Below are 24,451 nucleotides of genomic sequence, written 5' to 3'. Positions count from 1 at the left end.
GAGGTGGTATACAAAACGACCCCGGCCGAAGTCGAGTGCGGTTGTGTGACTACAGAGCTTGTGGTAATAACTACCTGAGTGGGAGCAGCGGGTGTACTAGGAATGACTTCGCAAGAACCCTCTGAACAGGGAACGGTGATGGTGACTGCAGCAACTGAAGTTGTATATAGCACAACACCCGAAGACGTAGAGTGCGGTTGCGTAACTGTGGACTGGGTTGTAACAATAGACAAGCTTGGTGTAGCGGCTGAAGAAGGAACGATGTTACAGGCGCCCTCAGAACATGAAACAGTGAGTGTGACAGAGGCAACCGAAGTAGAGTACAGAACGACACCAGAGGATGTGGAGCATGGCTCAGTAACAGTGGTGACAGTCATAATGACGGCATTAGAAGCCGGGGTGGTTTGGACCACTTGGCAAGTGCCAAGGGAGCAAGGAATAGTAATAACAGTTGAAGCTAGAGAAGTAGTGTACAAAATGACACCCGATGAGGTTGAGTGAGGCACCGAAACAGTTTGAATAGTAGTAACCACGGTAGGACTGGGTGCTGGTGGGGTTGGTGCCATGTTACAACCCTGTTCTGAACAGGGAACAGTGACAGTTACAGGTGCAGTTGAAGTTGTGTACAAAACAATGCCAGAAGATGTGGAACAGGGCTCAGTTACCGTTGTTACAGTGGTGATTATAGCCTGGCTCGAGACAGGACTGGGTGCCATGCTGCATTTCTCTTCTGAACATGGAACGGTGATAGTAACTGCAGCTGTGGATGTTGTGTACAAGACCACACCAGATGATGTCAAACACGGTTCAGTAACAGTGGTAATAGTGGTAATAACAGCCCGGCTAGTGGGAACAACACTAGGAGATACTGCCATACTACAACCTTCATCCGAGCAAGGGACCGTGATTGTAACGGGGGCCGTGGATGTAGTGTACAAAACAACACCAGCCGAGGTAGAACAGGGCTCGGTTATAGTGGTAATAGTAGTAAAAACACCTTGAGTAGGGACTACAGTAAGACTGGGAACCATGATACAACCTTCGTCCGAGCAAGGGACTGTAACAGTGACGGGAGAAATGGCAGTGGTGTATAACACAATTCCAGAAGAAGTCGAACAAGGTTCAGTGATGGTGGTGATAGTGGTAACTACGGCTTGAGTTGGGGTCGCTGTAGCTGTGGGAGTAACCTTACAAGTTCCTTCAGAGCAGGGGACAGTGACCGTAACAGGGATAGTTGAAGTAGTGTACAGCACGACGCCAGCAGAGGTTGAACAAGGCTCAGTCACTGTTGTCAAGGTAGTGAACACAGAAACCGAAGAACTCGGAACGAGGTTGCAAGCACCATTAGAACAAGGAACAGTAATGGTAGTTGGGACGACAGTTGTTGTGTACAAAACGATACCCGAAGAAGTAGAACATGGCTCAGTAATTGTCGTAGCAGTGGTTACGGTAGTAAAACTCTCAACAGAAGAGCCAGAGCAGCCTGCTCCCATACAGGGAGTTGAAACATTCGAAGGGCTGGTCACTACTTTTGGAGGCTCACCAGTAGTTATAGTATTGTTAGTAAAACCTGTAGGGGTGCTTGGAGATGAAGTGCTAGAAGGAAGTTTACAAACACCTTCAGAGCAAGGTACCGTCAATGTAACCTCTTGAACTGCAGTTGTGTAATAAGTTACACCAGCAGAAGTTGAACAAGGCTCTGTGACTGTGGCCAAAGATGTCACAGTTGCAAGGCTAGCTGACGGCACTGGGACTGTCGATGAGATCTGGCAGACTCCAGCAGAACAAGGGACGGTGACAGTCACCGGCTCAACAACAGTAGTATAAAGAACAACTCCCGAAGATGTCGAACATGGCTCAGTAACTGTTGTCAACGTCGTAACAGTAGTCTCAGAACCGGTATATGAGCTGGTAGGAACGAGAGCACATGTACCCATAGAACAAGGGATGACTTTGGTGAGAGTCTCCGTCAATGTAGTATATAGAACCTCACTATTGGATGTCGAATAAGCGCTAGTCTCAGTAGTGACTATGGTGACTGTCGTATGTGATGTTGATGCGGATGATGCCAAGATGCTAGTCACACCGGCGCCCATCTCACTCGAACTAGAGGCACCGGCAGATGTCGCGTTTGAACTCGTACCACTTGGATTTACAGAAGCAGGCGAAGATACCGAAATTGAAGTGGTGCTTGACTTGCCAGATGGGTCCGAGCTCTTGATCGTTGAAGAAATTGCGGAACTGGTGGCAGAACTAGAAGTAGGACTAACAGTGGAGGAAACAGCAGAAGAAGAAGCAACGGCAGAATTAGCGGCAGAATTAGCAGCAGAACTAACAGCAGAACTAACAGCGGAGCTGACAGCAGAAGAACCAACGGCAGAACTAGCAGCAGAACTAGCGGCAGAGCTAACAGCAGAAGAGCTAACAGCAGAAGAGCTAACAGCAGAAGAGCTAGCAGCAGAAGAGCTAACAGCAGAAGAGCTAACAGCAGAAGAGCTAACAGCAGAAGAGCTAACAGCAGAAGAACCAACTGCAGAACTAGCAGCAGAACTAGCGGCAGAGCTAATAGCAGGAGAACTAACGGCAGAAGAACCAACGGCAGAAGAACCAACGGCAGAACTAGCGACAGAGCTAATAGCAGGAGAACTAACGGCAGAAGAGCTAACAGCGGAGCTAAGAGCCGAATTAGCTGCTGAACCAGCTAAAGAACTTGAGGTGAAACCAGAAGAAGAGACAATAACAGAGCTAGCAGAAGTAGTGGCGGAACTGGACTCTGCTGAAGTACTGGGAGCAGCAGAAGTGGATGAGTTCCACGACATGGCACGTCGTTCCAAATACGGCATTGGACCCTCACGATATAGTCGATATGGCCCAGATATAAGAGAGGCATCTGAGTGCTCCAGAATTGCTCCTTGGGCCGAGCCAACTGCCGCGACGGCAAAAGTCACGAACACTGATCTAACAAATGAGTTCAGCATTGGTGGTGATGAAAATAGCTTTTTGTGTTTGGGTTGTATACGACTAACTAGCAGGGAAGAAGTGTCTTTAAATAGTCCGGAGAATTCAAACTCGGCTCAATCCGTTGCTACTTCAGAGTAAGCTTTTCGGACGCCCTGAGTCGTCAACGAACCCTTGATAAGCAACAAACTCGTGTGAATGCATACCAACTGAAAACCGATGGGCTGGCAGGATCCATTGATGCAGTTTCAAATTATCTCTAATGAGAAACAGGACGAGCCCATTTTAGTCATGTTAAACGAAGGTACTCCTCAACTGAGAGTACCAAACAAAAACAATAGGCGAGACAATATTTTTGTTTACCATGTCTCTGATTTCTTACTGTTTGAGTCTTCTGTTGTATACCATTCTAGGCAAACCTACCTCCTTGATCTAGGTTCAAAAAATATCGCTTCTTCTTACAGAGAATAGAGTTTTTCTGTTTCACTGCCGCCGTTATAAGTGGACCATCAGGAGATACATGGTCATTGTTTGATGCCACAACATGTCTTAGATCTCAACGTTCTATATCTTTCCTATCAAGATCTATCATATATATTTCCATCTTAAAGTAAAAGATGGGGAAAAAGTTGCGGAATGGAGGTTGAAAAGATCTGATGGACTATTTAGAAAGCAGTGCTTGTGCTTATCAGTTCTTTCAGTACGCCAAGCAGTAAAGCTGTCAAATAAGCTGTTTCAAAATTCTGTTGATTGCTAGTATTTTTTGCAAACAAAATTTCGGGCGCATCATGATATCTAAGTTATATGCCCGTCTTCAGGGGGAAAGGAGCACATTGCATCTACAGGCGATACGCGCGTCTTACAAGGCTCTGACGAAGGTTGAAAAGCAAGCCTTGCCAGCCTGAGTCCTGTCTAGCTTCAAGCTCCATACTCTGAAATTATGAAAATAGTGAAAAAGTTAGAAAACATTGCTATTTTAAGAATAAAATATTTCCAGGCGCACTCCTGTATATAACCATGTGGAGATGAGCTGCATATGTCATTTAAGAAATAATGGGGTTATGATAACACTGCAGACTAGGTTTATTTTAATGCAGGGATGGTCCCCAATGGCTGCTCATATCGTGAGCTCTTAAGAAGAGAAGAAAAAAGCCAAGCTCCAATCTTTTACATATTTTGGAAACTCACTCGGACCAATCTACACCAGACGTGAAAGTGTTAGGTTTATTATGCCAATTTTCAATAGGACCGTTGAGCTCCTACCGAAACACTGCCGATAAGCTGTGAGCTTCTGCATGTTACAAATAAACACAAAATTTGGATGGTTGCAAAGGGCGGCCGAAAGAGGAAGTAAAACAACACAACTAAAAATAATCCTCAGAATATTTGAAATAATTGTGAATGAAATATAATAAATTCTAACGTTAATACTGGGACTATTTAGCGTTATTTTTGATAAGGGGCTATTTTTATTCACTAGCCGCCCCAGCGCTCTTTTACGCGGATCTTCGATGATGCAATTGGTGGACTGATTATCAACAATGCCTAAGAGGAAGGGGGACAAAGCCAAGTGTGGGACATTTACTTTCAATGACAATAGAATCGCTAGGGAAGTCAATTAATAGAGTTGCCATAATTGGGGCAGGGCCCTCTGGATTGGCGGTGGCAAGAGCTTTAGTGGCTGAAAGTGCATTTGAATGTATCCATATTTTTGACCAAAAGGCAGCAGTTGGAGGTGTATGGTGAGTAGGCGACGAATTTGGTTACTATTGAGTCGTAACTTTTCTCTAACTGATAGATAAGGAACTATGAGCCCCATAAGAGTACAAGTTCTCTTATTCCATCCCTAGATCCGTGGATTTCTGTAACTGAACCTTCGTTGAATGTTTCGCCAATGTATAATGGGTTAGAAACAAACATCCCACATCGCTTAATGGAATATAAGGAATTCCCCTTTCCCAATCAGACCCCTATGTTCCCTACATGGTATCGAGTGCTAGAATATGTACAAAGCTATTCTCGCACATTTCTTGAGGGTAATGATACAGTACATGTTTCGCTAGAGACCTTGGTGAAGGATGTTAGAAAAGACCCTTCTTCTGGACAATGGACCATGATAACCAGTAACGTGAAGAATACGTCAATAGAAGACGAGTATATTTTTGATGCGGTCGTCGTATGTTCGGGCCATTATGCCGTGGCCCAAGTACCAAGCGTAGAGGGATTAGATGTATGGGCCAAAAATGATCCCGATTCCATTTCACACGCCAAATATTTCGATGATCCACAAGCATTTCGAGGCAAAAACGTTTTGGTAGTGGGAAATGCTGCTAGTGGTATAGATATATCAGTCCAACTATTAGGATATGCCAATCAACCAATTTACAGATCTGTCAGGTCGCCAACGTCTTCACAGCTTCAAACTAAGAAAATCAAAGAAGTGGCACAGGTTGCGAAGTATGATTTTTTGACACGATCGGCGGTACTTGAAGATGGTAGTATTGTTAAGGACATCGACCATATTCTATTCTGCACCGGATATCTATACTCGTTTCCATATCTCAAAAGCTACTCCTATGGAGAAAACGCCATTATAACAGATGGATCTAGAGTTCATCATTTATTTAAACAGATGTTTTATATTCATGACCCTTCTCTAATTTTTGTTGGTATGCAGTGGAAAATAATACCTATGCCAATGGCAGAGTCTCAAGGTATGGTAATTGCAAGGGTACTATCGGGAAGGTTAGACCTGCCCAGTAAGTCAGAAATGGCTAAGCATGAAGCCAACGAAATTAAACTCAAGGGTGACGATCGCCGCTTTCATTGCTTTCAATACCCTCAAGACTACGAGTACACCAAACAACTTCATGACTGGGCTCAAGCTGCCCGAAACAGTAAACATGGGTTTATGGCAGAGCTTTGGAATAAAGAGAAACAAGAACTTCGCTCACGATCATCTGAATTGAAAAACGAATATTTCAAGAAAACGATTGAACAGCACGAAAAAGTTTGATCTTGATAAGGGGAATTATTAGAAAAATTCATTTAGTTACGAAATACAAATGTACAGGCAGTTCCATGTCTGGTCTATCTGAAGAAAAGGAATAAAAGAATACAGAGTGGTGCCAAAACTATTCTACCCTCAAAAGCGTTCGAAGCGGCAGAGTTGCTTTGAGCCAGAGTGGTTTGAGAGTTCTCAGCAGTGCCAGAGCTTGAGGACTTTATGGACTCAATAACCGTTGCAGATGCAGCACCTCCTGGAGACTTGTTGTTAGTCGAACCAACTGACGGAATGGCTGGTGAAGTTTCCGCGGGCTGGCATGATTTTTCAGGGCAGGTTGCAGTAACAATATCAGGACCACCGGCTAATGGTGGGCTGGCAGAGTGGAAGCTGGATTCGGTCACAACGGAGACCTTGTTATTTGAGAATTCAGGTGAACCGGAGTTAACAAGCTGAGGAATAGCAGTAGACTTGGAAGGTATGCCGGGTTGTTCCAAAACATTAGCGAGCGGTGTGCGAGAGACTGCATTTGCGGAGGAGACGGTTGTAACATGCTCTGAGTTTTTAACTGAGGTAAGTGTTGCAGGTGATTCACTTAATTCAGCCCGTGATGCTGAGGAGCCAGATGATGCCGATTGCTCAACGATATCTGATCCTGATGACAACTCGTCGAACGAACCTGGTGGTACAGGTGCAAACGGAGAGGCTGATGTAATAGGTAATCCCAAGGCTCCCGTTGATACAGCCGAGTTGTCTGATACTGTCATCGTCAGCTGGTGGACACTCGTCATTTCAGATGTGGCTAACATGGTGGTGGGGGTAAGAGCGCCAACAGTTCCACCGGAAGAAGCTGGCTTATTTTCAAAGCTGGCATCAAGAGTCGATAGCACCCGACTTGAGAATGTTGAAGCCTGAATCTGGGTACCGGTGACTCCATGTGAGCCTCCTGAACCAGGAACATAACTAACACTGGAGCCTTCGTTACAAGTAATTGTTACTGTAATGGGTCTGGTAATAGTGGTGTAAATAACGGCCCCTTCAGATGTTGAGCAAGGCTCTGTGATAGTAGTGAGAGTGGTGTAAGTTTTGGTTGATAGGGCTTCGGTATCTGCATTGGAGTACAAAGTATTAGTTGACAATCTTTTGGATACCAGCTCCTGTGAGGTATAACTAATAGTGACTGGACTAGCATTAGTGGCTGCTGTAACTACTGGCTGATCCACTGTAGAACCTGAAGTACATGGAATGGTCAAAGTTTTTGTTTCTAGAGTGGTCGTGTAGATTGTAGTACCAGCCAAGATTGAACAGGGTTCCGTTACTGTAACTACAGTTGTTACTGTCTTATCGCTCAAGTTGTCTGGGGTAACAGAGCTAGAGTAAGCAGAGTTGTTAGAGATAGTGGAAGTAACTGAAGATACAACGTGGGATGATATAGCATTCGAAGAGGGAACAGATCCAGAGAAATATAATCCAGTTGAGGCAGCTGCTGAAGTCATAAAGGAAACTGGGGAAGTCTCAGATGTTATTGAGGTAGCTGAGCCTGAGAAGGTCCCAGATGAAGCAGAGGGCCCAGACAAATGGGAGAAACTTGACGAAACAGCCGAGCTAGAATATGTAACGGAACCAAGTAAAGCACTAGTACTCGAAGAACCTGAAATCGATGAATTAGCAGAGCTAGAAGAACTGGCACCGGCATAAGTTTCAGTTGAATTAGAAGAAGTAGCTTGGCTTGAAGAAGAAGCCGAGCTAGCTACAGGGCTTGAAGAAGCAGCTGAAGTTGATAAACCTCTCACGTTTGATGAAGCAGTTGAAGTTGACAAAACAGCAGAGCTAGATGAAGCGACAGAGCCTGATGAAGCGCTGGAAGATAATGAAACTGCTGAGGAAGTAGCCGAAGCAGATGCGGAGGTATCAGGGGACGACGAAGATGAGGCTGCCGAGGTTGAGGTGGCTCCTGGGCTAGAGGAAGCGACGGAACTTGAAAACCCCGTAAATGAAGTAGCAGAAGACGACGACGAACCGACCATGGAACCAGCTGAACTTGAGGCAGTTGAACCAGAAGAAGCAGCGGGGTTAGATGACGCGACAATAGACGACAAGGCAGATGAGCTAGAAGTAACAGCTAAAGTGGAAGAAGTGATGGAGCTAGAAGCAGCAGCTGAACTTGTCGAGGAAGCGACCGAACTAGAAACCCCAGCGGAACTAGATGAAACAACGGTATCTGACGATGCAGTGGAGCTTGACGAAGCAGCTGAACTAGAAGAAGCCGAGCTTGAAGAAGCGGCAGAGTTAGAGGAAGAAACTGAGCTGGACGAGGCAGTGGAACTAGAGGAAGCAGCGGAGCTAGAAGAAGTTGCGGAACTGGAAGAAGCAGCAGAGCTGGACGAGGCAGTGGAACTAGATGAAGCTGCTGAGCTAGAAGTTGCTGAACTTGACGAAGCTTCCGAACTTGACGAGGCAGCTGAGCTAGAAGAAGCAACTGAACTTGACGATGAAGCTGAACTTGATGAAGCAGCGGAGCTAGAAGAAACAGCTGAGCTCGATGAAGCAGCTGAGCTTGACGAGGCAGCGGAGCTGGATGAAGCGGCCGAGCCTGACGAGGATGCCGAACTGGAAGAAGCAATTGAGCTGGACGAGGCTGCGGAACTGGACGAAAGAGTAGAGCTTGACGAGGCAGCGGAACTAGATGAAGCTGCCGAACTTGACGAACCAGCTGAGCTTGATGAGGGCGCGGAACTCGACGAAGCTGCGGAACTTGACGAGGCCGCTGAACTTGATGATGGCGCGGACGTCGACGTAGCAGCTGAACTAGAAGAAGCAGCGGAGCTAGAAGAAGCAGCTGGGCTGGATGAAGTAGCAGAGCTTAACGAGGCTGCGGAACTAGAAGAAGCTGCAGGGCTGGATGAAGCAGCAGAGCTAGAAGAAGCAGCTGAGCTAGACGAAGCTGCAGAGCTGGAGGAGGCAGCGGAGCTAGAAGAAGCAGCTGAGCTGGAGGAGGCAGTGGAACTAGATGAAGCTGCCGAACTTGACGAAGCTGCTGAGCTGGAAGAAGCTGCCGAACTAGAGGCTGAGCTGGATGAAGCAGCTGAGCTAGTGGATGCAGCGGAGCTGGAAGAAGCAGCTGAGCTGGACGAGACGGTGGAACTAGATGAAGCTGCTGAGCTGGAAGAAACTGCTGAATTAGAAGCAGCTGAGCTAGAAGAAGCAGCTGAGCTGGACGAGGCAGCTGAGCTAGATGAAGCAGCTGAACCGGACGATGCAGCTGAGCTAGATGAAGCAGCTGAGCTAGAAGAAGCAGCTGAACCGGACGATGCAGCTGAGCTAGAAGAAGCAGCTGAGCTGGACGAGGCAGCGGAGCTAGAAGAAGCAGCTGAGCTAGAGGAGGCAGCTGAGCTGGACGAGGCGGTGGAACTAGATGAAGCAGCTGAACTGGACGAGGCAGCGGAGCTAGAAGAAGCAGCGGAGCTGGACGAGGCAGCGGAGCTAGAAGAAGCAGCTGAGCTAGAGGAGGCAGCTGAGCTGGACGAGGCGGTGGAACTAGATGAAGCAGCTGAACTGGACGAGGCAGCGGAGCTAGAAGAAGCAGCGGAGCTGGACGAGGCAGCGGAGCTAGAAGAAGCAGCTGAGCTGGACGAGGTAGTGGAACTAGATGAAGCTGCCGAACTTGACGAAGCTGCTGAGCTGGAAGAAGCTGCCGAACTAGGAGCTGAGCTGGATGAAGCAGCGGAGCTAGTGGAGGCAGCTGAGCTAGATGAAACAGCTGAGCTGGAAGAAGCAGCTGAGCTGGACGAGGCAGTGGAACTAGAAGAAGCAGCTGAGCTGGACGAGGCAGCGGAGCTAGAAGAAGCAGCTGAGCTAGAGGAGGCAGCTGAGCTGGACGAGGCGGTGGAACTAGATGAAGCAGCTGAACTGGACGAGGCAGCGGAGCTAGAAGAAGCAGCGGAGCTGGACGAGGCAGCGGAGCTAGAAGAAGCAGCTGAGCTGGACGAGGTAGTGGAACTAGATGAAGCTGCCGAACTTGACGAAGCTGCTGAGCTGGAAGAAGCTGCCGAACTAGGAGCTGAGCTGGATGAAGCAGCGGAGCTAGTGGAGGCAGCTGAGCTAGATGAAACAGCTGAGCTGGAAGAAGCAGCTGAGCTGGAAGAAGCAGCTGAGCTGGACGAGGCAGTGGAACTAGATGAAGCTGCTGAGCTGGAAGAAACTGCTGAACTAGAAGCAGCTGAGCTAGAAGAAGCAGCTGAGCTGGACGAGGCGGTGGAACTAGATGAAGCAGCTGAACTGGACGAGGCAGTGGAACTAGATGAAGCTGCCGAACTTGACGAAGCTGCTGAGCTGGACGACGTACTCAAAGCACTTGTGGAAGTAGCTGAACTTACAGCCCTTGCTAGTAGTAATGGTCCTTTAGAGCACGAATCACAGGGTGACTTACTATATACTGCACTGGGAAGAGGCATTTCTAGTTGGAACTTATCGGCAGCTTCAGCGAAAGCGACATTTATTTCAGCAAAATCGTTATCAAGTACGGGGAATGCAAGACAGTCCAGTTTTCCATAGAGCTGACTTTGTAAATCAACTTCAATTGACTGCATAGAAGACAAATCTTGTGACAAGCTACTTTCGAAATCCGTAATAAGTGAATTACTTAAATGGCCTATCACGGAGACCAGCGGATCGGTCAGGTTGTTTATCGCATTGGCAATGGTGATGCTGTCACAGGGTGTAATAGGGGCTGTGAGAAGCTGGGCGGATTTGCCTGCTAAGCTTAGAAGCTCTATCAGCGACTCGATTTCACCAACATTATCTCCTGTTTCGAAACTTGCAAGATCAAATTTTGGAGAAGATGCCAAAGCGGATATATCAGCAGCTATATCCACAAATTGTAAAGCAGCATCGCCCGAGGATAAACAGGGTGGACATTGCCCATTCACTGCAACAAATGCGGTAGTGAGTGTGAACACACCAACAGACTGAACGAACTTTTTCACCATTTTCCTTGATTCAGAGAATATGACAAATTGATAGGCTCAGTTCAGGATTGGGAGACTTATTTCGTTTCTACTATAGGAATGGACTGGCATCTTGTTCTTATATATAAATTCTAGGGGTCTTACGTAGTTAGTTCGGAATCCGGATCCTAGAACGCCTGAAGGCGCGTATTGCTACATTTCAAGGGCAGTTGACTTCTTTGGTACTTGAAAAAAAAGCCTGAGAATGGCGGTTCAACTAGATCCACCATTATGGTATGGATTTTGGTTGGTCTCTTCAGGATTCTTGAACACGGCCAAAACTTAAGTTTGGTCTCAGTGGGTCTTAAGTTCAGGAGCCGATTGTCATTGGTTATTCAGATGCATAATGAGAGAAGCACCATATGGTTCAACGGTTCAAACTTTACTTAACAAGGTATTCCGGATAAAAGTCGGACCGGTCCAATTAGCTCTACAACTAGTTAAAGCGAGAACTCAATTTCGTCCCTGCATATGAAAAGTATTTCTACTAGATGAGCCGGCCTTAACTCTCACTTTTTCAATTTGTAATCCGGCATTTTGAGCTCTTTGGCGCACATTCGTACCGCTGACATGGGAAATATTGGAAATAATATGTATGTCAGGTTAGTAAGGCGGTCGTAAGGCGCGCAGTTTTTATATCTCCGCTTAAATTGTAACTACACACAATTCCCATCCTTAAAATGGGTATTTTGTTTTCTCTCTTATACAGATCCAACTAAAAGTTGAAACCAACAACCCTTACTAGGAGCGCAGTATAAATGTTTTTAATAAAAATGGGTATATATTTCAAATATTAATATAACAGAAAGTAAAATCAGTTAAACAGGAAGAAAAGACAACGACTATACAAGAACAACCAATCCCATCGCAAGGAAGGAAATAAAGCCTGGAACTGTCAAAAATCTAGAGGCGGCAGAGGTATTTTCAGCAGGTAATTCTGATCCTGGGGAAGAAGCGGGAGAAGCTTGGGCAGGAGGGGAACCAGCAGCTGAAGAAGCCTCAGGTGATGAAGAGCCCGATCCAGAGCCTGGAGCCTCAGGCGATGAAGGAGAAGATCCTGAACCGGGAGTAGCAGGTGCCTCGGGAGATGTCTCTGGAGATGAAGGAGTAGATCCAGAACCAGGAGCAGCAGGAGCTTCTGGAGATGAAGGAGAAGATCCAGAGCCAGGAGCAGCAGGCGCCCCAGGTGATGAGGGTGATGAAGGGGAAGATCCCGAACCAGGAGCAGCAGGTGCCTCTGGAGATGATGGAGAAGATCCCGAACCAGGAGCAGCAGGTGCCTCTGGTGATGATGGAGAAGATCCGGAACCGGGAGAAGAAGGATTGGAGCCGGATCCGCCTGGGGAACCTGAAGAACCTGAACCAGGAGGGGCAGCTGCAGCACCTGTCTCGCCAGCCGCTGGGGGTGTTGTACATGGCACAGTCACTGTAACATCTTCGGTGAGGGTTGTGTAAAAGGTAGTACCTGCAGATGTAGAGCAAGGAACCGTAACTGTTGTGACAGTGGTAATCGTACTATAAGATGCCGCTTCAGTGGTAGGATGCTGGCACTTTTCACAGGGAATAGTCTTTGTGACGTCTTCAGTTATAGTGCTGTAAAATGTGCTTTCACCAGAAGTTGAACAAGGTACTGTTATGGTAGTTTGACTGGTAACAGTTGTGTAGATAACACCTTGGCTGGTGACAGTTGCTTGGGAGTTCTGAGAAGCACCACCAGCAGAAGTTTGAGAACCACTGCCTGAACCACTGCTACAAGTCGAGGCCTCGGCGTATAAAGCGACAGAGATCTTATAGGTCGAATTGGCTTGAGAAATAGCTGCGTTTAAGCCGCCATCTTGACAATCAACACCAAATTGCGATAAGATTTGTTTACCAAGGGTTGCCAGCTGGGTTATATCAGCAATAGCTTCTGAAGTTAGACTAACTCCAGCAACAGAGTTCGAATACTGGCTGAAATATCCAATAGATTGAGCGATGAGCTTAACAGCCTGGAGAGCAGAACTCGTCACAAATGCGTTGTCACTCTCTCTCTTGGCCAAACCACCACTAACGAAGGCAGCCAAGTCTGTGATAAACTTTCCAATAGCATTCACCAGGTTATTGAACGCGATCTGTACGTCTTGAGGTTTGTTAGGGAGAGCTTCAAGTGCCTGTAGAAGATCAGCAACGGCTGATTCAATCGCTTCCAAATCACTGGCAATTGTATCAGTAGTAACAGGGCCACTAGTACCAGTAGACGAAGTGGCAGGGGCACTTGCTGAGGTCGAAGTAGCTACGCCACTTGAAGCAGCCAAAGATGCGGCACTAGAAACTGATGCAGAACAAGATGCTGCTGACGAAGCCGCTGAAGCAGCAGAGGCAGAACAAGAAGCAGGAACGGTAGCTTGGGCAGTAGGTGCCGAAGTGCTGTAAGCTGAAAAGGCAGATGAAAATGCTCCTCCGATGGAGTTGAAATCGCCAGCAACTTCTTGAATAGTAGGACAATCAAACTTAGCGTAAGCAGCTTCCTCAAGTTGAACAAAACTGGAGAAAAGTTGAGAAAGATCATTCTGAACAATTTGACCAGCACCAACTCCCGAAATAGCTGATGCCTTTGCAATCAAATCGTTCAACAACTGGACAACAGCGGGAGTAAGTGATCCAGCCGAAGTAAGAACACTTTGGATATCGCATGCAGCAAATGGTCCATTGAGTTGTTGAGCAGCTGAGATTGCATTGTTGATATCAGTTTGAATATTAGGCTCACTCTCTTGAATACCCAAAGCACCGGCGATACCTTGAGACTGTTCAAATGCAGCGACCTGGCCATCAGTGACACCAGCATCGGATTGCAATGCAGAGAAAGCACTGATAAGCTGGGAAACGGCACCAGTGGGAGCACTACAAGCAGTAGCAGGAGCTCTTGTGACAGGAGCACAAGGATTTGAAGAAGAGGCAGCTGAAGAAGCAGCGGCAGAAGATACACCAGCTGAAGAAGCAGCAGCAGCTGACGACGAGGCGGCAGCTGAAGAAGCAGCGACAGACGAAGCAGAGGCAGCTGAAGAAGCAGCACTGGAGACCGATGCAGAGCAAGAAGCAGCTGAAGAAGCAGCCGAAGATGCCGAAGCAGCGCAAGAGGCAGGAACGGTAGCTTGGGCAGTAGGTGCCGAAGTGCTGTAAGCTGAAAAGGCAGATGAAAATGCTCCTCCGATGGAGTTGAAATCGCCAGCAACCTCTTGAATAGTAGGACAGTCAAACTTGGCGTAAGCAGCTTCTTCAAGTTGAACAAAACTGGAGAAGAGTTGAGAAAGATCATTCTGAACAATTTGACCAGCACCAACTCCCGAAATAGCTGATGCCTTTGCAATCAAATCGTTCAACAACTGGACAACAGCGGGAGTAAGTGATCCAGCCGATGTCAGAACACTTTGGATATCGCAGGCAGCAAATGGTCCATTGAGTTGTTGAGCAGCTGAGATTGCATTGTTGATATCAGTTTGAATATTAGGCTCACTCTCTTGGATACCCAAAGCACCGCCGATACCTTGAGACTGTTCAAATGCAGCGACTTGGCCATCAGTGACACCAGCATCGGATTGCAATGCAGAGAAAGCACTGATAAGCTGGGAAACGGCACCAGTGGGAGCGCCACAAGATGTAGGAGGAGCCGTAGTGGGAGCGGCACAAGGGTTAGATACAGGAGCTGAAGACACACCAGCAGAAGAAGCAGCGGGAGATGAGGAGGGGGTAGCTGAAGAAGCGACGGCGGCAGATGAAGCAGCAGCGCTAGAGGCAGCGGCTGAAGAAGCGGCAGCTGAAGAAGCAGCGGCAGATGAAGCAGCGGCAGAGGAGGAAGCAGCACTAGAAACAGATGCAGAGCAAGAAGCAGCTGAAGAAGCAGCCGAAGAGGCCGAAGCAGCGCAAGAAGCAGGAACGGTAGCTTGGGCAGTAGGTGCCGAAGTGCTGTAAGCTGAAAAGGCAGATGAAAATGCTCCTCCGATGGAGTTGAAATCGCCAGCAACTTCTTGAATAGTAGGACAGTCAAACTTGGCGTAAGCAGCTTCTTCAAGTTGAACAAAACTGGAGAAAAGTTGAGAAAGATCATTCTGAACAATTTGACCAGCACCAACTCCCGAAATAGCTGATGCCTTTGCAATCAAGTCGTTCAACAACTGGACAACAGCGGGAGTAAGTGATCCAGCCGATGTCAGAACACTTTGGATATCGCAGGCAGCAAATGGTCCATTGAGTTGTTGAGCAGCTGAGATTGCATTGTTGATATCAGTTTGAATATTAGGCTCACTCTCTTGGATACCCAAAGCACCGCCGATACCTTGAGACTGTTCAAACGCAGCGACCTGGCCATCAGTGACACCAGCATCGGATTGCAATGCAGAGAAAGCACTGATAAGCTGGGAAACGGCACCAGTAGGAGCGCCACAAGATGTAGGAGGAGCCGTAGTGGGAGCGGCACAAGGGTTAGATACAGGAGCAGAGGATACAGCAGCCGAAGAAGCGGCAGGAGATGAAGAGGGGGCAGCTGAAGAAGCGGCAGGAGATGAAGAGGGGGCAGCTGAAGAAGCAGCGACAGATGAAGCAGCAGCGACAGATGAAGCAGCAGCTGAAGAAGCAGCGGCAGATGAAGCAACAGCTGAAGAAGCAGCGACAGAGGAAGCAACAGCTGAAGAAGCAGCGGCAGAGGAAGCAGCAACTGAAGAAGCAGCGGCAGAGGAGGAAGCAGCAGAAGAAGCAGCAGCAGATGAAGCAGCAGCAGAGGAAGAAGCAGCACTGGAAACGGAAGCAGAGCATGAGGCAGCTGAAGAAGCAGCCGACGATGCCGAAGCAGCACAAGAAGCTGGGACGGTAGCTTGGGCTGTAGGAGCCGATGTACTGTAAGCAGTAAATGCAGATGAAAATGCTCCTCCGATGGAACCGAAGTCGCCAGCAACCTCTTGAATAGTAGGACAGTCAAACTTGGCGTAAGCAGCTTCTTCAAGTTGAACAAAACTGGAGAAAAGTTGAGAAAGATCATTCTGAACAATTTGACCAGCACCAACTCCCGAAATAGCTGATGCCTTTGCAATCAAATCGTTCAACAACTGGACAACAGCAGGAGTAAGTGATCCAGCCGAAGTAAGAACACTTTGGATATCGCATGCAGCAAATGGTCCATTGAGTTGTTGAGCAGCTGAGATTGCATTGTTAATATCAGTCTGAATATTAGGCTCACTCTCTTGGATACCCAAAGCACCGCCGATACCTTGAGACTGTTCAAATGCAGCGACTTGGCCATCAGTGACACCAGCATCGGATTGCAATGCAGAGAAAGCACTGATAAGCTGGGAAACGGCACCAGTAGGAGCGCCACAAGATGTAGGAGGAGCAGTAGTGGGAGCGGCACAAGGGTTAGATACAGGAGCTGAAGACACAGCAGCAGAAGAAGCAGCAGCGCTAGAGGAGGCAACAGCTGAAGAAGCGGGGGCAGACGAAGCAGCAGCGCTAGAGGAGGCAGCAGCTGATGAAGAAGCGGCGGCAGACGAAGCAGCAGCGCTAGAGGAGGCAGCAGCTGATGAAGAAGCGGCGGCAGACGAAGCAGCAGCGCTAGAGGAGGCAGCAGCTGATGAAGAAGCGGCGGATGACGAAGCAGCAGCACTAGAAGAGGCAGCGGCGGATGACGAAGCAGCAGCACTAGAAGAGGCAGCGGCGGATGACGAAGCAGCAGCACTAGAAGAGGCAGCAGCGGATGAAGCAGCAGCACTAGAAGAGGCAGCAGCGGATGAAGCAGCACTAGAAACAGATGCAGAGCAAGAAGCAGCTGAAGAAGCAGCTGACGATGCCGAAGCAGCACAAGAAGCTGGAACGGTAGCCTCAGCACTAGGAGCAGTTGTACTGTAAGCAGTAAATGCAGATGAAAATGCTCCTCCGATGGAACCGAAGTCACCAGCAACCTCTTGAATAGTAGGACAATCAAACTTGGCGTAAGCAGCTTCCTCAAGTTGAACAAAACTGGAAAAGAGTTGAGAAAGATCATTCTGAACAATTTGACCAGCACCAACTCCCGAAATAGCTGATGCCTTAGCAATCAAATCGTTCAACAACTGAACAACAGCAGGAGTAAGTGATCCAGCCGAAGTAAGAACACTTTGGATATCGCAGGCAGCAAATGGTCCATTGAGTTGTTGAGCAGCTGAGATTGCATTGTTGATATCAGTCTGAATATTAGGCTCACTCTCTTGGATACCCAAAGCACCGCCGATACCTTGAGACTGTTCAAATGCAGCGACCTGGCCATCAGTGACACCAGCATCGGATTGCAATGCAGAGAAAGCACTGATAAGCTGGGAAACGGCACCAGTGGGAGCGCCACAAGATGTAGGAGGAGCAGTAGTGGGAGCGGCACAAGGGTTAGATACAGGAGCTGAAGACACACCAGCTGAAAAAGCAGCGACAGAGGAAGCAGCAGCTGAAGAAGCAGCAGCGCTAGAAGAGGCAGCAGCTGAGGAAGAAGCAGCAGCGCTAGAAGAGGCGGCAGCGGATGAAGAAGCAGCAGCGCTAGAAGAGGCAGCAGCGGATGAAGAAGCAGCAGCGCTAGAAGAGGCAGCAGCACTAGAAGAGGCAGCAGCGGATGAAGAAGCAGCAGCACTGGAAGAGGCAGCAGCGGATGAAGAAGCAGCAGCACTAGAAGAGGCAGCAGCGGATGAAGAAGCAGCAGCGCTAGAAGAGGCAGCAGCGGATGAAGAAGCAGCAGCACTAGAAGAGGCAGCAGCACTAGAAGAGGCAGCAGCGGATGAAGAAGCAGCAGCGCTAGAAGAGGCAGCAGCGGATGAAGAAGCAGCGACTGAGGATGAAACAGCAGTGGATGAAACAGCACTCGACGAAGGAGCTGCAGAGCTTGAAGCAGCTGTCGAAGAAGCTACTGAACTTGAAGAAGCCACCGATGAAGAAGACGTAGAACAGGCACCATTGTTTGCAGGAGTAGAAGGACTGGGTCCTAACGTAACTGAATACTGACTAGCAGCGGCATCAAAACCAGAATTAATTGCCTCAAAGTCGGAAATAACATCAGGGAGGGCAGCACAATCAAATTTATCATATGCAGCAGTCTCTAGTTGAGCGGTCAGAGCTTGCAGACTTGAAACATCACTTGAAACAAGACCAGGTCCCACTGAACCGACAAGACCAGTACTGAAAACTGAGTATTTTGCGACCAAAGCATCGAGTAAGGATACAATCGGTTCCTTAGCAGCGTCGAGAGCTGAAGCGACAGCTAAACTATCGCATGAAGTTGCAGGTGAAGGAATAGCATTGGCAATAGAAGTAGCAGAACTCAAGATGGTCTGTAAAGTGGCAGCTCCATTTTGAACACTAAGAGCACCAGCGAGATCATTGCTGTTAGTAAAAGCAGCGACGTTGGTATTGATAACAGAGGCTTCTGAAGAGACAGCATTGATTACACTAATCAGCGATGCGATGTCACCAGCAGGAGCAGCGCATTGACCATTAACTGAGTCGGCCAAACCTGCGGCTGCCAAAGCCCATAGGGCTGAACGAATGAAGTTATTCACCATCACAAAGAATGCCAGATTCTCGTGTGAATGTGAAAAATAATACTGTACAAAGCAATGTCGACAACAGTCTAAATCAGAGGCACATCCATCTGTCTATATATATTAATTTACAATATATATGAAAATGTGCCTGAATACATATAGTCCTGTACATGGCGTCGATCAATTAGGTCCTTAACCCCTCAATGCGCCGAACGAAGAAAAAAAAATACAAAATAAGCGTCACTAGCAGATACCCCGCTAGAATATCTGTGCATCAAGCGGGCACTCAGCCGATCTTGTTTGTCGGTCCTGTCCACCACAGCCAATCGCTCGCTGCTGGAGGTGTCTTAAACGCTTACAAGTCCTCGGATGTGTCGATTGATCATCACCGATCTTCTAAGAGGGGTAACTGCATGTCTCTGTATTACTGCAGGAATGTGGCTTATTTGAGAGGTATCGTTCGTAGATCTAGCTAACTTCTTTAAGGTTCATGTGAGACACCGGTTTAAGGTGTTCCCCGCAGTACGTGGTTCGGCAACAATTGTGATGCCGAAGCTGTTAAAAGTGTACCCCGCCCTAGCCAAAACTGATGCAAATAGTTGAATTCGTCGCCATCCCATTAGTTTAACTTAGATTTAGTAAAGATTTCGTTAGTGTGGGGTAGACATGGAACAGAAAAAGCAACGGAACCCCCCACCAGAACATCTACGTAGATCACGAATATCAAGATTATCACTTTAGCGAACATCTCGGGAGACTCTCCAGATTAGTATATCAATCAATCAGTCTCGACTAATTGAGCGACTTTCAAACTTACTTCTCAGAGTAAAAAAAAGCATATTTATTTTATATTAGTTTTTAAGTGAATACTACTATAAAGAGAATAGAAGATTATAACAAGACGTAATTATATAATTTGAGAAAATGGCAGTTTACATTTAGACGAGAACCACCATTCCCATAATGATACAGGTAAAGAATCCAGATACTTGGAATAACTTGGTGGCGCCAGAAGTGTTCGCTGCTGGGGCGGGTGCTGGTGACGTGCCTGAGTTAGCAGGAGCGGGAGCAGGAGCAGGTTGTGTGCCTGAGTTTGCAGGAGCAGGTGCTGGGCCGGAGTTAACAGGAGCCGGAGCCGGAGCTGGGGCAGGAGCTGGACTGGAATTCTTTGGTGCTGGTGCTGGTGCAGGCACTGGAGATGTCTCAACAGCTGGAGCAGGACTTGTAGGAACTTCACTAGGAGAGCAAGGAACTGTGACCTCAGAAGTATAAGTGGTATAAACAGTGCTACCCTCAACGACAGAACAAGGCTCAGTGATGGTCTTGGTGATGACGCTGCTAGCTGGTGGTGTAGAAACAGCGGGTGCCTTACCGGTCGAAGGAACAGGGCCATTTGCAGACTTAGTTGGTGCAGGGGCAGTAGAAGCGGGCACTGGAGCAGCCTCAGTCGAGCAAGGAACAGTAACGGTCTTAGTAGTGACGCGTGTGGTGTATTGAACGGTTCCAGAGGTAGTACCACATGGTTCAGTCACAGTCACTACGGTTGCTACTGTGGTAAGAGATGGAGCAGGTGCAGGAGCTTTGGTAGATTCAGCAGGTGAAGCTTTCGTGGCTGGAACAGAAGTTGTAGAGCAAGGCACAGTTACAGTCTGAGTTGAAACACGGGTGGTATACTGAACAGTTCCTGAAGTGGTACCACATGGCTCAGTCACAGTTACAACAGTTGTTTTGGTAGTGAACGATGATGCAACTGGAGCTTTAGAAGATGGAGTAGGCTGAGGGTTGGCTCCTGTCGAACAAGGGACAGTAAGGGTCTGTGTCGAGGTAAGTGTAGTGTACTGGACGGTTCCCGAGGTAGTACCGCATGGCTCAGTAAGAGTAGTCACAGTGGTAATGGTAGTCAACGAAGTTGAAACAGGTGCAGCAGTGACTGGAGTCGAAGCTGGTGTAGTAGGCACAACTGGGGTGCTAGCAGCCTTACAAGTGCCGAGAGAACATGGGATAGTCGAAGTGAGTGTCTCAGTAATTGTCGAATAAATAGTGGAAGAACCTTCAGTGGAGCAAGGAACAGTTTTCGTAACGACAGTAGTCAGTGTTGAATAAGATGTTGTGCCATTGGCATAGAATGGTGTGGATGCCAAAGAAGATGTCGACAATACCGCCGAAGTCGCAGGAGCCTCTGAAGTCGTGACCACAGCCGACGAAGAAGCGGTAGCTGGACTAGTGGCAGAACTAGCAACAGGGCTAGTAGAAGAACTGGCAGCACATGATGAAGCAGTGGTAGTTGCAGCAAGGCTAGCACTGTAGGTAGCACCAGCACTGGAAAAGGCAGAGTCTATTTGAGCAAAATCACTAGCAACGTCGGCAAGGACAGGACAAGGGATCTTTTCGAAAGATGTTGACTCTAACTGGGCGGCAAGCGATTGAAGACCAGAAATATCATTTTGTACGATTGTACCAGCACCAACAGAACTGAAGTCACTATATTTAGTATCAAGAGAATTGAGCAAGCCTACGATATCAGGAACAGCCGAAGTCAAGGCGTCAGCCACTGCTTGGGCATCACAGCTGGCAACAGGGGTCTGAATAGCGCTAGCCAAAGAAGCAGCATTTCCAAGAGAAGATGAAAGACTACCGGCACCAGCTTGAATTGCTAGAGCGCCAGCGATTCCTTGAGCAGAGCTAAAAGCCACAGCCTGACCGCTCATGCTACTAGCAAGAGTTTGGATCCCTTGGACAACTGAAACCAAGGAACCGACATCACCAGTAGGAGCAGCACATTGAGCGCTGGCTGAACCCACGGCCGCTATAGCGACAATCGCAGGGGCAAAATATCTTCTAGTCATTCGGAGAAAGAAATTAATATTTTTTTTATCAAGCGAAAGTAAGGGTTTTTAAAACGAAAACGACTAAAGATAAGTGTTACTATTGTTCAAGGCACTTTATCCACAAACAAGAACAAAAAAAAAAGTCAAACACAAGGAAATAAGGCCTGTCATTTATATAAAATATTCTCAAGATAACATTTAAAGAGAGTTTTGCAACTATCTGTAGTTGTAAAAATAGCAGCTATTCAGGCCATCGTTTCACTGTAATTGTATAAATGTAAACAGTAGTAAGGTTCGCATAGTAGTCGCCTCGTTTGCTTTCACTGATAAGCTAAACTCTAATACCTCTATTATATTGTAGTAGCTAAGTTATTTTAAGAGACTACTCTAAGCGCGGAATATGGCGAAGCTTCTTGAGCAGTCCGTCTCCAAGCAAAGTCTAAGCCTATGTTGATACATAGCCACAAGCGAGTTTTCCAGCAACTGTTGGTATGGTATCGGTTGCACTGTGCAGTTTTGGTAGGTGAGTAGCATGGCAACACCCGCATTCCCCTGAGTTTGGCCAAGGCCATTACATAATCCCATCTATCTATAGTATCACTAAAGTGAATAAATAATAAAAATATTTTTATCTTTCGGTTGGATAGTGGATCAAGGAGTTCGGTTATCCAGCGGCCAGCCTCTGGACAGACGGGACTGACATATTGACCGATCCATCTCGACCCACCCACTTGATCATCTTAATCAGAAACGATCAGAACGATCAGGAACGCTATACCTATAATCAGAAATTATGCCCTGGTCGCTATTTGGACTGATATTACCTGTACTCTCGAGTAGACAACAGTTTATTCCTCTTCTTCTTAGAACCAGTCCCACAATGACGTCGTCCCATGCGTTGCCGGCTTATCGTCACCATGCTAGCTACAACCCAAGCCCGCACCCACTCGCTGCATGATCTCATATGTATGTTTATTGTTGACGTTGACGTTCATGGTAATCTATCTGCATCCGCATCCAGTGTTACTAAAGTTACTAGGTTCACATAAAAAGCAACTTCGGCTGACCGACTGGTTGCTTTTATGTGCTCATTGAGCTTCGTGCTGAAAATAAAACGAACTTATAACAACGTCTTGTCGTCACTAGACCAACCGAATTGGTCTTTATCCGGCCATGAACTGATCCTCACCTAACTTTGATTGGATCAGCTTTTATTGTTAGCTGAAACGAATGATGTTAATTTTGGTAGCATATCATTTCCCGGATCTTGGTGTCAGCGCCGGATGTCCCATAGTTGTATGCAGAATTATGTATGTGATCAAATGCCCCGCACCGCAGCATGCTTGGAACCACTAGTATAATGCATGACACACAGCGAATCAAAGTCTTAAGACTTTAAACTAGCGATAAATCTAGGAGTACATGAAGTACTGGCTCAATTCCAGTCAGTTGCTGCAAATATTATTCTTGTTCCCTTAATTTAGGCTTTTTTTTTGAAAAATTTTTTCACTGTCCCTTACTTTACTGTTATGTTTCTGGGGTCTGCTAGGTTATTATCCGAGTAATAATTACTTTGAGCTTAAGTTGCCGCGCCGGATGAGGTCCCACTATCAGCCCCCTAGTTTCTTACATGTCTTGTATCTCGTATCATGCACGCCCCACTAATACACGGCCAAGTAGGAGGGGGGCGGGTATGCCTCCGGCGGCTGGGGCGAAGCCCCAGACCCCATTCCTCCTCTCGCTTCGCTCGAGTCGGGCGACGAGGGATGATAGACACTTGTACGCCCCACTACCACGGATGATCCAAAGTCAGAAGCGGAGTTTGAATTCCTCTGGAGCAATATAATCAGAAAACACAGCACGATGTACCTTGTTCTCCCCTTTTTGGTCTCCACATTCTAAACTATCTGAATTCATAGAGACTTAAAAGCAAGCTGCCTTGAGCCGTTACGATCCTTGAAAGTTGCATTTGGTCGTTTGAAACGGTCATGTATATCTTTCAAGCACCATGTAATTTACCTAACAAGGACTAGTTACATGGTCAACGTCCAGTCAGTACTAGTACGGTCCCCCGCCCCCACTACCCCACTATTGTATTTGTCAATGCATTGTTATGTAGATACATACTACCGAGGCGCTTCTGCAATGAATAATTTGAGACGATCTTGTTCGGTTCTCTTTGAACGGCGTCATCAGCACCAGGATATTTCCAGTAAACTCGCTACCTAAGATGGTCTAGGTTGTAGCAATTGATACCTTCCAAAGCAACTTGGCGGGACCGTCGGAGCGGCAGCTCTATACCGTTCGTTGCCCGGTTGATTAGCTTGAGACATTGCATCGTCTATCCCGTGTGGTCCCGACTGACTATCCATTTTCAATTATTAATCGTTACTATGCCATGATCCATTTATATCAATATGTACTATTTATTACTCTTATGATAATGATTATTTTTCTAAACTCAAATAATTCAACACTACTAGAAAGAAACCTATGCCTCCTTTATTCGCTCTTTCTCCTCTCGTTTCTCAAGCAAGGGAGGCTGCGACTGCCAAATGCCAGCCCCCTGACCCAGGTGGGGCTTGCATAAACGTGATAACCGACATCATATTTTTGTTCTTTATATAGCTATGGCAGCCAAAAACTGGCAAGACCTAAACAGGAATTTATAGCAGTATATACCTCCTACCTATTCTATAACTAAATGCAACTGGAGAGGCTGAACTTTATTTGAGGTTTGTACCTGCGGTGGGTCACACGTGTAGTATTTTAGTTCTGCAGAATTACATAGCAATTGACTTCATTTAAAGTTTATTTTCTCAGTTTATACCCGGCTGGATCCCACAATTGGCCCATTCCACGCCACGCTACGCTTTGCCATTGTCCAGTTATTTGTAAGACCTGGTGGGTGACTTCTCTCCTTGGCGGTTTTATTGTCCTTGGTGGCTCTGCCTAGTTTGGCCTCTTATTATCATCTTGTGTTTTAGAATATTTTATTTGCCTCTGCCATAAGACAGGTACTTGTAACTCTGATTCTTACTTTGTGTTTACCCTGCTTCTACATGCTGTCTATATCACGCGCCTCCTCACTTACCCTACTTTCATACATTTTCTTGCCCCTCCTCT

At 47.1% G+C, this 24,451-nt stretch overlaps 7 protein-coding genes across 7 annotated transcripts; 6 read left to right on the top strand and 1 right to left on the bottom strand.

Moving 5' to 3' along the window:
* Positions 1 to 2,031: 2,031 nt before the first annotated feature.
* On the top strand, positions 2,032 to 3,099 carry AWJ20_2646 (putative agrin-like; the record flags this gene model as incomplete). The annotated part of the gene is made up of 1 exon (XM_018879602.1): positions 2,032 to 3,099. The coding sequence occupies one exon, from the start codon at positions 2,032 to 2,034 to the stop codon at positions 3,097 to 3,099; it is 1,068 nt and encodes a 355-aa protein (XP_018737503.1).
* A 1,792-nt stretch (positions 3,100 to 4,891) lies between these two features.
* On the top strand, positions 4,892 to 5,974 carry FMO1 (Fmo1p; the record flags this gene model as incomplete). Its single annotated transcript, XM_018879601.1, has 1 exon — positions 4,892 to 5,974. The coding sequence occupies one exon, from the start codon at positions 4,892 to 4,894 to the stop codon at positions 5,972 to 5,974; it is 1,083 nt and encodes a 360-aa protein (XP_018737502.1).
* A 74-nt stretch (positions 5,975 to 6,048) lies between these two features.
* Positions 6,049 to 10,950, bottom strand: AWJ20_2643 (cell surface glycoprotein (predicted); the record flags this gene model as incomplete). The annotated part of the gene is made up of 1 exon (XM_018879599.1): positions 6,049 to 10,950. One exon carries the CDS (start codon positions 10,948 to 10,950, stop codon positions 6,049 to 6,051), a length of 4,902 nt encoding a protein of 1,633 aa, XP_018737500.1.
* AWJ20_2644 (uncharacterized protein) lies at positions 7,988 to 10,516 on the top strand (the record flags this gene model as incomplete). The annotated part of the gene is made up of 1 exon (XM_018879600.1): positions 7,988 to 10,516. One exon carries the CDS (start codon positions 7,988 to 7,990, stop codon positions 10,514 to 10,516), a length of 2,529 nt encoding a protein of 842 aa, XP_018737501.1.
* On the top strand, positions 10,667 to 12,423 carry AWJ20_2642 (uncharacterized protein; the record flags this gene model as incomplete). Its single annotated transcript, XM_018879598.1, has 2 exons — positions 10,667 to 10,871; positions 11,876 to 12,423. The coding sequence occupies 2 exons, from the start codon at positions 10,667 to 10,669 to the stop codon at positions 12,421 to 12,423; spliced, it is 753 nt and encodes a 250-aa protein (XP_018737499.1).
* A 1,132-nt stretch (positions 12,424 to 13,555) lies between these two features.
* On the top strand, positions 13,556 to 15,843 carry AWJ20_2641 (uncharacterized protein; the record flags this gene model as incomplete). Its single annotated transcript, XM_018879597.1, has 4 exons — positions 13,556 to 13,574; positions 13,766 to 14,110; positions 14,513 to 14,899; positions 15,302 to 15,843. The coding sequence occupies 4 exons, from the start codon at positions 13,556 to 13,558 to the stop codon at positions 15,841 to 15,843; spliced, it is 1,293 nt and encodes a 430-aa protein (XP_018737498.1).
* Positions 15,844 to 16,018: 175 nt separating this feature from the next.
* AWJ20_2640 (uncharacterized protein) lies at positions 16,019 to 17,958 on the top strand (the record flags this gene model as incomplete). Its single annotated transcript, XM_018879596.1, has 3 exons — positions 16,019 to 16,037; positions 16,229 to 16,838; positions 17,286 to 17,958. 3 exons carry the CDS (start codon positions 16,019 to 16,021, stop codon positions 17,956 to 17,958), a joined length of 1,302 nt encoding a protein of 433 aa, XP_018737497.1.
* Between the last annotated feature and the right edge of the window lie 6,493 nt (positions 17,959 to 24,451).

This window comes from Sugiyamaella lignohabitans, chromosome B, assembly GCF_001640025.1.
Source record: "Sugiyamaella lignohabitans strain CBS 10342 chromosome B, complete sequence".
Taxonomy (NCBI): Eukaryota; Fungi; Ascomycota; class Dipodascomycetes; order Dipodascales; family Trichomonascaceae; genus Sugiyamaella; species Sugiyamaella lignohabitans.
This window is presented reverse-complemented; position numbering and strand designations above follow the sequence as displayed.